Raw genomic sequence first — 12,079 nt, forward strand, 5'->3', positions numbered from 1 at the left:
CATCAGGACCTGCAGTAGCTGCTGCTGTACTCGAACCAGCTCTCTGCTCTGCTCCAGCTCTTCCTCAAGCTGAGCCAGGAGCTTCTCCTGGTCTGTTCTCACTGCAGATGGGCCTACACACACACACACACACACACACACACACACACACACACAGTTCAATGAGTTGCAGCTCAAGAAAAGTTCGTTTCTGCTTCTTAATTACAGACAGCCACGCCCACACACTCTGTGCCTGCAGCTCCTTCAGCCTCTGCTGTACATGCGTCCACTCCAGAAACACACCCCCTGTCACATGATCACCAAGTGACTGCTCTGATTGGACCAGTCTGCTGGCGTCTGCCTTCTCTTCCTCAGTGTCCACGATCTCCTTTAGAGTCTGACAGACAGAAAAAAAACAAGCAGAGGACCAGAGGTTCTCGGAGAAAGTTACACCTGCACTCTCAGGTCATTAAAATTTGATTCACGTAAATGTAGGCGCTTAGAAAATCACAGGATTTAGCAGCCAGATTGTGTAGAAACTGATAGACACAGGCATCCGTACACTGGTACTTGATCAATGTATTAGTTCTGGTGCTAAAGTAAAAGATAAATATGGATGCCAAACAAGTCTTGGCTAATTTACCATGTTTAAGAGGAAAACGTGTTTAAACCCCACACAAACTTTCACCTTTATGTTAACCGCTCTGTTATTGTTTTGGAAAGCAACAATTGCCAGTAAATTTTTTTTTCCACAAAAAAAAAAAAACAAAAAACAATTTTTATAAAGTACAATGGAAAATGATTAAACTTGTCATTGTGGAAAACCAACACAGTACTTAACGCTTAATTAGGAAAGGACTCAGTGGAAACTTTAAGACTAATAACCATTTCAACTTATAAGGAAAAAAAAAAATCTGTAAAATTGACCAATAAGAAAGATCTTTTTAAAAAACACATTTAAAACCATCGAATCCTGGCAGGGAAAATGTTTAATGGAAACCACCTGGCCATGTCATGTTTACGCTAATATTTTTAATGTGTAGCTGCATGGGTTCCTGTTCCATCACCTGCTGCATGTCGGTTCTGAGCGCGTGCAGTAGCGTCGTGAGGCTGTGACGCAGTTTCATGGCCTCCCTGAGCTCAGCCTCCCTCCTCTCCAGCATTGACCTCAGCGCCTCCTCTTTCCTGCAGGGAAAATGTGTGTGTGTGTGTGTGTGTGTGTGAGAGATTAAGAAATCAAAACACATGTTCAAGAATGACAAAGACCCCAAACCAGGAATTGCTGAAAAATGACCCTGGAGAACAAATAGTCTCTCAGTTTGGATTCTGTCTGGACCAGTCCTTTTTATGTGCAGATAGGAAACCTTGGATCTGGTTCCTGTCTGTGTCTGGAGTTGCACAATGTAGTAAACCAAATGACTGAAAAGTCATGAAGTCAGATTCACTTTAAATGAGAGCTGTGTGTGCCGTGTCTGTATGTGCTTTTGGGATGTTTCTTCTCCACTAGCCTTTTATCTTTCCATCCTAAAGCTGAACTGTGTAGTTTAGAGGATGATGGGTCGTTTTTCAGGACATACAGACATATAAACCTTACCTCCCATCAGGCCGTGCACTCCGGGACATGGGCTCTCTCTGTCCCGATGGCTTAGGAAGAGCGTTTATGATCTCTATAGCTGTAGGAAGGCAAAACATACCCACATACTTTCTTACCTTTCTTAACCCCAGTCCTGTACACTTACATGTCTGATTGTTTCACCTTCATAAGTTTTGAAGTGTCATGAACATGTCAATATTCAGAGAGCAAAAGCAAGGCTGTGTGTGTGTGTGTGTGTGTGTGTGTGTCTTACACACTCCCCGGTCTCTGTGTCTGTCTGTAAACTGTGAGAGCTTCTCCCTCATCCTGTTGACGAGCTGCTCTCTGCGTTTTAATTCAACTGCCTGCTGGTTAAAACGAGACTGCAATTTGGAGTTCTGCAAATCGAGAGAGAGAGAGAGAGAGAGAGATTTATGCAAGTAAAACGTGGGTTTTGAGTCAATGAAGCACTGTGGCAGAAACGCACAGACAGTGACAAAAGTCTGGATTGATTGAGTACTCAAGCACTGAATTTGTTAGAAGGCCAAACTGGTAGTAACTCATTTCCCTGTTTATACATTTTGCATGAGCATTATTAGTGTTTTTATGGTATTCATGGTCGGTTAGCATTACTATCTGCCTGCCACTTAACATAACATTAAAGGCAAGGATTGGACCAAAGTGACTTACAGGTTTCAGTATAAAACATTTTGTAATTACTTCCTGGTAAGGACATAAAGATGATGAACTATAGCAACACTAATCTTCACTACACCAGTAGGAGGCGCTGAAGTGCTGCTTTAGAGGCAGTGCAGACATTAAGAAACATAATGTCTCCTACATTAATATGATTTGTACATGTGTATATATGCACATTTGATGTTCCTCTTTACCTTCTCCCTCTCACTCTGAAGTGCATCTTGCAGCCTAGTGATATACTGATCTTTTTCCATAAGCTGCTCCTGTGAACGGGATGATGGGTCACACAATCAAAAAACCTCCGAACGGTTACTGAGGAGACGGACCATGAGAATAAAGAAAGCTGTTTAATATGTAAGGAATAAAACCTTGGGGATCATGCTGTTCTAGAGAAGTGACCACCCCAAAGCTGATTATTTTGCTATAACAGCACACCCTGTACGTTTTATGTTGCTTTTTTTTTTTAAATGAATGACATCGTAGTTTTTATCCATTTACAGTTACATTTAATTCTGTTCCCTTCCCTCGTTATTGCACCTGAAGTGATCTATTCTGTTCATTCAGCTCTTCTTTGAGAATCCTGTTGGAAGCCGTGCTGCACGGAGAACTGACCTGCAGCGACGCTCGAGAGCTCTGGATCTCTGTAAAGAAGGAAACATTTTTTTTTGAAAGTGTTGAATCTCATTGAATGTATTTTTCCGTACACTGGAGAACCAGGGACACTATGCAGCACACTAACTAATTTGAAAGCAATTAGTGACTAGATGGTGTTTTATTATATGATCAAAAATATTGTACTGCATTTCGAACCCTTTTTAATGTCATTAAGTGGATACAAGTTTAAATATAGAATCTGTAGTGTGTTGATACCTGAGATCTCGTGAGTCCTTCCATGAGATGTCAGCAGTCTTCCTTCTTGTTTGCATGCCATCTTTTACACCAGACCTAAAGCTTGCAAGGAAACACACACACACACACACACACACACATCTTAAGCTCTTAAACTAATTCTAATACACAAACTTGTGTCACAAATGCTGTTATATGGAGGTTAGGGACCAGACCCCAGATCAGCAGTCTACTTCTATGGAATCACCTCAGCCAAAAAGTCTACACAATGTCCCCTGATCAGCCAAGACATGTTCAGCGTCTGATGTTTGCGTCTTTAGTTTTGCACTCAAGCTACATTACTAATGGAGCGAACCAGTCCCACTGGATCTGTATGTAATGTCCAATCCTGGGAAAAACACTAGGTGGCCCCATGAGACAGGAGGCTGCTAACCTCCATCTTCTCCTCAGTCAGCTTTGTGGAGATATTCAGTGTCTCAGGATGTCACAGAGCTTTAAGAAAAAACCGTCGTAGTTCCATCTTGAAGCCAAATCACTTTCTTCCTCAGAATGTAATCTTCAAGAAACTAGATTTTTGTTTGTATGGAAATGTGCACATATTAATATACAAAGCCTCATTAGCATAAAAAACAAAACTATTTACCTGAAGCCAACAAACCCAGAGTTAAGGTCAGTTTTGAATTGGAATTCTTCTTTACCTGAGTTTGTGCTTGAACAGTGTGTAAACTCTTCGTCTCTTGTCTTCTTTGAAAGAGATCAGATTTAATATGATCCTATCCTCAGGAGTTCGAGACTGACGCTGAGAGTGTGAGCTCCTACCTGCCTCAGGTGTCTGTTATTACTGCTAATCAATCACACTCAGTGAGCTGTGTACTACAGGCTTCCTGACAGTGCTGACGGCTTCTGCACATGGTCCAGAAGGGTGGAGCAAAAAAAAAAAAAGTACAGGAAAACTAAACAGAACTATGTCCAAATCTTAATTAAAAGTGAAAGCACCTAGTCTACGTTATGTATGAGTGAAAGTGTGTACACATTTTAAACATACTCAGGTATTTTAAATTAAAATGTAATTGATGTGAACTGAAATTAGAAAGTTTCCCCCCAGAATGGTGCGAATTTATAACTTCATAAAAAATTGTCACAACTCTATAGACTCATATTTCATTCATAACCATTTGCATGTTCACTGGACTCAGGTTAATGTTAGGATTAACTACATCACACTCATTTGTTACAATTTGTATGAAATTTCACAACACTTCTTAAGTTTGAGAAAAATAAAATAATGTTCTTAAAACCTGAACAACAGATTTGTTGTATCCGTACAACCTGGTATGGATTTGATTGGATGTTTTAAACATAATTAATTAATTAGCTTTAAAAGTCTCAGTGCCAGTCAGAAGAAAACAATCAATCAGTCGTGATTTCTGAGGATTGTAGCGAGTAAACTGGAAAGTCTAAACGATAATGTGAGGAGTAAAGAGTCCAGAGTGCATCGTATCATTTTAAATTTATAATCAGGTAAAATATGCCACCTCAGGTAAATTACACAACTTTGAAGATGAAAAAAATGATCACACAGAGATCAGAGGTAAAGTATGTAGCTTTACTGAAAAATGTACAATTCCACTGTAAGGCACACAGATTCAACAGTCTCATCAGAGCTACATCAGAATGAACAGAGATAAAGTCATGACTGGATCAGTGTTTATTTTTCATACTTTGCTGGATGTGACAATACAGATACACAGTTTTTCCTCCTAAATTAGAAAAAAAAAAATACCCAAAACATAGAATCAGAAGCACAGTGGATTTTGCAGTGTTGATATCTCTGTAGTGTTATAAAGCTTTCTAATTAGTGATTAGTAATTATGCAGTTTGCAGGTCAGGATTTCCAGGAGCATCAGTGTGTGTGTGTGTGTGTGTGTGTGTGTGTGTGTGTGTAATGATTACTGTACATAATCTGTGGTCAGGAATGTGTTTGGATTTAGCGCTAAACATAATCTCGGTCTAATGAAGAGCAGAACCAGTGTGGAAAATAACACCAACATGAATCAATAAACCAACACTGCACAACCTTTTCCATGATATAAATCTATTGTTAATAAATTAATAAAGGGCCGCTTTTGAAAAATCTACACCTTAATGTTAGAAACCTCTAATAATCTCTCCTATTTTTCATATAAAAGCTAGCAGGTGAAGCTAGTGATTCTGAAAAGTTTGATAAAAAGGTAGAAAAGCTTCCAGAAGGCAAAGACAACAGGAAATGTCTAGCAGCTTGCTGCTTTCTGTACAATGAAGAAAACCTATTCACTTCATTCTAATGTGCCCTTTTGTTACTTTCTTAGAAAAACACAAGTTCCTCACAGGTTCTCCAGACAGGTAAGGGTTCCTAACGTCGTAAGGTTTTACTGGTAGCCCTTTGTAAATAGGGAAACACTCTATTGTAAGTTTTTATAAGGAATCTTAAATCATTTCCCCACAGGGACTCATAAGGGTTCTAGATTTAAGCTTCTTTTTGTTTAGTGTATTTACGGTAGACATGTTACTCCAGTGATTACGGTAGATTGCCCCATCAGTTAGTGTTCTTAACTTAGCACTAACACAGCACTGAAAAGTCTAATAATAGCAGAAAGTAGCATTATAGTAATGATCTTCCATGGACAATCAGAACCCCATTATAAAGTGAATTACCTTATAATGAAGGTTTCATATTTCACACACCTGACAGAATAGGGCTGTAACACTACAGTATCAGGACAAACATTACATTACACCAGTAAAGGACAGCAGAGTGACTTTTTCCTAGCAGTTCAAACAAAAAAATAATGAAGTGATGAAGCGACAGATATGTAGAATTATATAAACCTTTTTTTTCCAAAAGCAGACAGAATTTTGAAGGCTGTACGTTAAAGTCCAGAGCTACTTGTAGTCTTGAAATTACAGTACCTAGAGAGACTCTACAAGTGTATGAAAGGATTCTCCATCTTTAATATAGTAAGGAAGTGACCACATTAACTCCCAAAATAAAAAAAAAATGAAATAAAAAATATATATGTAACAGTTCAATCCTGCTTTGAATGGTCCACTTCATGTCTCATCATTTTAAATCATTTTAAATTCCATGTCCGAACTCGAAGAACTCAAAGGTCGTCTTTTTTTTTTTTTTTTTTTTTCGTAACAGTTTTCTCACTTGAGGATGCAGGAAATGGGCCATTCAGCCAGGACTGGTTTAGTGTGAATACGATACTGCGGTTTAGGAAGAGCTACACGTGGATCATGCACAGTGTAGGAGCAAGACGTCCAGCAACAAGACTGCTCACAACACTGTAGTAAAGTGAAGAGAGTGTGTGTGTGTGTGTGTGTGTGTGTGTGTGTGTGTGTGTGTTGCTCCACGAAGTCTTTTCAGATGACCATCACCTGTGCCAGAGCAAGAAAATAAAATTAGTGTGCGTATGACAACAAAAAAAATAAGCAAATGCTTGACATGACTGTAACTGTTTAGATCATTTAATGCTGCTGAAGAAATGACAGAAGATGAAAAAGAGTGAAATTTTTTGTATGTAATTATGATCACCCTTAAACCTTTATCATTCTTTATTTAATCATCATCCCTTATTATTGTCTCTTGACCACAAATTAAATGTCTATCAGGCTCACTTCACCCCAAGTGTAGTCAATTAGTTAAATCATGTTTGAAGTTCTTTAGCACTTTCGCAATAAAGGAAGTGTACAGCTACAAGCTTAGCATTGTGCGTACGCTGACACTAGCGAGTGACAAAGTGACAGACAGTCATTCATTTTCGACGTGATTTCGTGACAATAAATAAAATAAAGACAATAAACAATAAAGTACCAGCGCTATATTTAAACTGAATATTAGCTGCGACGCATTAAAGCGACAAATCCAAAAAAAAAAAACTGGCTCTAACGGTTCCTCAGACCAATCCTACGGCGCGTGTGGTCCGACGCTACTTCAGTTCCCTGCTCACAACTTTAGCTCCACCCTGCAATTAGTTCCCATTTACTGTCTGACGCAAAAATGGAAGAAAAACTTACAACCGTGATTTCATCTTCTCCTGTCATACACAACCTAATGTTTACAGAGACATTTCGAGGAAAAAGAAAGCTCGGAAGAAGGAAGAAGCAGAGATTGTTGGTGCCTCTGGTGCGTGTATGTAGCTAGTACAGTTAGCTCGCTTTGCTAAGCTAATCTGAAAACGAAGCTAGTGCGAAGCCGGGCATGTAACATGTAACGAAGTGATGTATTGCTTCTACTGTTTCTCATCGCAATCCACTCGTTCCACAAGTGCAAACAGTAGCGGCTACACGGTTCAGGGTACCTCAGAGCAGGCCACAGGATTTGGGAGGGCGGAAGGGGTTATCGCCGGACGGGACGCCCATCAGCAGCGGGTCTTTATGAGCGTTCTGGAGACAGAAATTCTTCAGATCTGTGGCTGCCTGAGAGACCTGAACAAACAACACGTTTAACATCAAGCAAAACAAATCTGCGGGAAAATACAAATGCAACTACTCCTCATTATAACCATCATCTCATTTATTTATTTATTTACCTCATTTATTAATTAATTTATTTATTTACATTTACCATCAAGCAAAACGATTCCTCAGGAAAATACAAGTGCAACTACTCCTTATTATAACAATCATCTCACTTATTTATTTATTTATTTATTTATTTATCTATTTATCTCATTTATTTATTTGTTTTTATTTATTCATTTAATTATTTATTTATATTTAACATCAAGCAAAACAAATCCCTGGGAAAATACAAATGCAACTACTCCTCATTATAACATTAATTAATTAATTCATTAATTTGTTTGTTTATTTACATTTAACATCAAGAAATATGATGCATGTGAAAATACTACAAATAATTTTCACTATATTTGAACTTTCCATTTCCACTTTCAAAAACGGAAATTTCTGCTTCCAAGTTTTTTTGTTTTTTTGGATATTTTTTCATCCAACTTTCATCCTTCCACAATACAGCCAAATACTCACACACACCTTTCCTTCATTTTCAGAAGAGGTACAGCTGCCTAATTTTACACACCGCTTAAATATAGACTTCATGCATGTGTTATATATGAATATATATGTAGCATTAATTAATCAATTAATTAACTGTTTTGTCTTATTAATCTGAGTGAAATCCACTGGATGGAAAATGATTCTTTCTGATATATAAATTAACACACATTAATGATACAGTGTCCTATTTTGCATATTTTATACGTTTTCTTTTTAGAGACGATTATAATACACAGAGACACAAGCATATTTCTGTATACTTTCTTTTTCTTTTCATTTTCATTTTATACTAAATAAATCATTTTAAGGCGTGGTACCTGAACTTAATACAATAATAATAATAATATTAATAATAATAATAATCACAAAATATAAAATTAAGAAAACATTATTTACAGGTCACATTATTTACTACAGAGAATAAATAATGTCCCAATAGAAACCATCATAGAAATTCTAATGGTTTCCAATACAAATACCATTACAAACCATCAGCTACCCATTAAAACCATTACCATTACTGGTACTTAATGGTATCCACTAGAAGGCAACAAATTACCAGCAGAGACCCACAGGAACCGTTATAGTTTCCATTAAAACCAATACAATCCCCATTAAAACCATTAAAACCATCACAAACACCATGAGGGTTTCTACTGTGTTTTTTTTTTTTTTTTTTTTTTTTTTTTTTTTTAGCAGGGGTATAAATAAATTAAAAGCCAACTGGTAACTAACTAACAAGTTATTTTATCCAAAATGGCCACTTTAGTGTGTTTTTAGTGCATTAATTATTAATTAGTGCATTAATTAATTTGTTTTTTTTAATCATATGTAGCAGAAAAAGTAAACAAAACAGCTACAAGTTAAGCTAACTAGCATGTAAGCTAACATTAACCGTTTCTACAAGTTGTTTTCAGACACCTGGCTGTAAAAATTAATAAAATATATCAATATTTAAATAAAAAAACACACACAGTTTAGACAACACTTTCAGCTAATTAGTTATTTTATATCTGAACAGATTTCTAATGCCACTGTTAGCAACTAGTGTCATTCCTTTGGGTGAATCCCAAATCACTCCATTTTATTCGAAGTGCCCTAGGTAGGGAGCAGAATGTTACTGCGTCATAATTGGCACGTAGTGCATGTGTATAGGCAGGGCACAGTGATTTGGGATTCACCCCAAAAACTTTGACTCGGTTCTAATGTTTCTTTGGCACTCACGGTAATGCGGCGGACGCTGGCCTCCAGCCGCAGCTGTTTCACGGCTTTGTGAGCGACGGCCAGGCTGGTGCTGGTGGCGTTGTTGTTCGACATGACGACCAGTTTAAAGATTCACCACTTAAAAAACTTTAAACGCCCAGAAAGAGAAACCGGAAGCGTTCGCAGTTAGATACTGAACTCACCCAACACCCGCCTCCTGATCAGGGTTGCCAGGCAACCGGTAAAACCCTACCCACTTAAAAGCGTTGCCAGGAAACCACTAAAATCTGGCAACCCTGTGAAAACCTGTTATTCTACAAAGGTTTTCGTCCTCTAGAGCTTCTGGGCAAACCAAGAGATAATACACCTCCCTAATGAAATTCTAATGGTTTCCACTACAAATACCATTACAAACCATCAGCTAACCATTAAAACCATTACCATTACTGGCCCTTAATGGTATCCACTAGACATAACATTCCACCAACAGAAGGCAACAAAATACCAGTAGAGACCCTCAGGGACCATTACAGTTTCCATTAAAACCAATACAATCCCCAATATAACCATTAAAACCGTTATCATTACTGGTCCTTAATGGTATCCACTAGACATGTTCCCAATAGAAGGCAACAAATTACCAGTAGAGACCCACAGGGACCATTACAGTTTCCATTAAAACCAATACAATCCCCAATATAACCATTAAAACCAATACAATCCCCAATATAACCATTAAAACCATTATCATTACTGCTCCTTAAGTATCCACTAGACATGTAACCAGTAGAAGGCAACAAATTACCAGTAGAGACCCACAGGAACCATTACAGTTTCCATTAAAACCAATACAATCCCCATTATAACCATTAAAACCATTACAAATTCTATGTGAGTTTCTATTGTTTTTCTCTCAGCAGGACTTTATTTTACTATTTTTCTTTTTCATTCATTCCTAGTCATCATCAGTAAGTGTTTTATTCTTGGTGTGAATGTAGGGTCTCTCCCAGGAACACTAGGCCTGGACACCCTGGATACTGTGGCGGCTGGTGGTTTGCAAAATAGTGCGTCACACATATCCGTTGTATATGAAGTATATACAAAAAAATGCTAAAAAAATTAAAGGAACACTTTTTAATCAGAGTATAGCATCATGTCAATTAAACTCCTGGGATAGTGATCTGGTCAGTTAAGTAGCAGAGGGGGTTGTTAATCAGTTTCAGCTGCTTTGGTGTTAATGAAATTAACAACAGGTGCACTAGATGGGCAACAATGAGACGACCCCCAAAACAGGAATGGTTTTACAGGTTGAGACCACTGACATTTTTTCTCTACTCATCTTTTCTGACTGTTTTTCACTAGTTTTGCATTTGGCTAGGGTCAGTGTCACTACTGGAAGCATGAGATGATACCTGGAACCTACAGAGGTTGCACAGGCAGTCCAACTCCTCCAGGATGGCACATCAATACGTGCCATTGCCAGAAGGTTTGCAGTGTCTCCCAGCACAGTCTCAAGAGCATGGAGGAGATTCCAGGAGACAGGCAGTTACTCTAGGAGAGCTGGACAGGGCCGTAGAAGGTCCTTAACCCATCAGCAGGACTGGTATCTGCTCCTTTGTGCAAGGAGGAACAGGATGAGCACTGCCAGAGCCCTACAAAATGACCTCCGGCAGGCCACTGGTGTGAATGTCTCTGACCAAACAATCAGAAACAGACTTCATGAGGGTGGCCTGAGGGCCTGACGTCCTCTAGTGGGCGTTGTGCTCACTGCCCGGCACCGTGGAGCTCGATTGGCATTTGCCATTGAACACCAGAATTGGCAGGTCCGCCACTGGTGCCCAGTGCTTTTCACAGATGAGAGCAGGTTCACCCTGAGCACATGTGACAGACGTGAAAGGGTCTGGAGAAGCTGTGGAGAACGTTATGCTGCCTGTAACATCATTCAGCATGACCGGTTTGGTGGTGGGACGGTGACGGTCTGGGGAGCCATATCCATGGAGTGACGCACAGACCTCTACAGGCTAGACAATGGCACCCTGACTGCTGTTAGGTATCGGGACGAAATCCGTGGACCCATTGTCAGACCCTACGCTGGTGCAGTGGGTCCTGGGTTCCTCCTGGTGCATGACAATGCCTGGCCTCATGTGGTAAGAGTATGCAGGCAGTTCCTGGAGGATGAAGGAATTGATACCATTGAATGGCCCCCACGCTCGCCTGACCTAAATCCAATAGAACACCTCTGGGACATTATGTTTCGGTCCATCCGACGCCGCCAGGTTGCACCTCAGACTGTCCAGGAGCTCAGTGATGCCCTGGTCCAGATCTGGGAGGAAATACCCCAGGACACCATCCGTCGTCTCATTAGGAGCATGCCCCGATGTTGTCAGGCATTCATACAAGCACGTGGGGGCCTTACAATCTACTGAGTACCATTTTGAGTTGCTGCAATGAAATTTCAGCAAAATGGACTAGCCTGCTGCATCATTTTTTCACTTTGATTTTCGGGGTGTCTTTGAATTCAGCCCTCTGTAGGTTGATAATTTTCATTTCCATCAAACGATGTGGCATCCTTTCATTCCAGTCCATATCAGTATAGATATCCAGCATGATATTTTTCCCCATTGAGATCTGATGTGTTTTCAAAGTGTTCCTTTAAAACACTTTTAAAACACTAGCATCAAAACACTTTTCCAAAATCAGGTCAACAAAATTAAC

The 12,079-nt window shown here is 39.2% G+C and overlaps 2 protein-coding genes across 7 annotated transcripts in view; both read right to left on the reverse strand.

Moving 5' to 3' along the window:
* si:ch211-286b5.4 (afadin- and alpha-actinin-binding protein) overlaps positions 1–3,990 on the reverse strand; it is a 6,814-nt gene extending 2,824 nt beyond the window's left edge. The window contains exons 1-10 of one of the 6 annotated variants that reach the window (XM_053229863.1): positions 3,799–3,990; positions 3,534–3,666; positions 3,122–3,202; positions 2,789–2,892; positions 2,446–2,514; positions 1,827–1,950; positions 1,574–1,652; positions 1,047–1,164; positions 226–376; positions 10–113 (exon numbers count right to left, since the gene is read on the reverse strand). In XM_053229863.1, the coding sequence (XP_053085838.1) occupies positions 10–113; positions 226–376; positions 1,047–1,164; positions 1,574–1,652; positions 1,827–1,950; positions 2,446–2,514; positions 2,789–2,892; positions 3,122–3,182 (810 nt within the window). In that variant the 5' untranslated portion in view covers positions 3,183–3,202; positions 3,534–3,666; positions 3,799–3,990. Of the gene's footprint in view, positions 1–9; positions 114–225; positions 377–1,046; positions 1,165–1,573; positions 1,653–1,826; positions 1,951–2,445; positions 2,515–2,788; positions 2,893–3,121; positions 3,203–3,533; positions 3,667–3,743 lie in introns of all 6 variants that reach the window. The other 5 variants (XM_026931868.3, XM_026931870.3, XM_026931871.3 and 2 more) reach the window with 5 other exon arrangements.
* Positions 3,991–4,685: 695 nt separating this feature from the next.
* On the reverse strand, positions 4,686–9,597 carry si:ch211-286b5.5 (uncharacterized protein LOC100003596 homolog). The gene is made up of 3 exons (XM_026931922.3): positions 9,386–9,597; positions 7,444–7,570; positions 4,686–6,520 (listed from the first exon to the last, which is right to left on the reverse strand). Exons 1-2 carry the CDS (start codon positions 9,476–9,478, stop codon positions 7,445–7,447), a joined length of 219 nt encoding a protein of 72 aa, XP_026787723.1. The 5' UTR covers positions 9,479–9,597; the 3' UTR covers positions 4,686–6,520; position 7,444.
* Between the last annotated feature and the right edge of the window lie 2,482 nt (positions 9,598–12,079).

This window comes from Pangasianodon hypophthalmus, chromosome 26 (assembly GCF_027358585.1).
Source record: "Pangasianodon hypophthalmus isolate fPanHyp1 chromosome 26, fPanHyp1.pri, whole genome shotgun sequence".
In the NCBI taxonomy this organism is placed as follows: Eukaryota; Metazoa; Chordata; class Actinopteri; order Siluriformes; family Pangasiidae; genus Pangasianodon; species Pangasianodon hypophthalmus.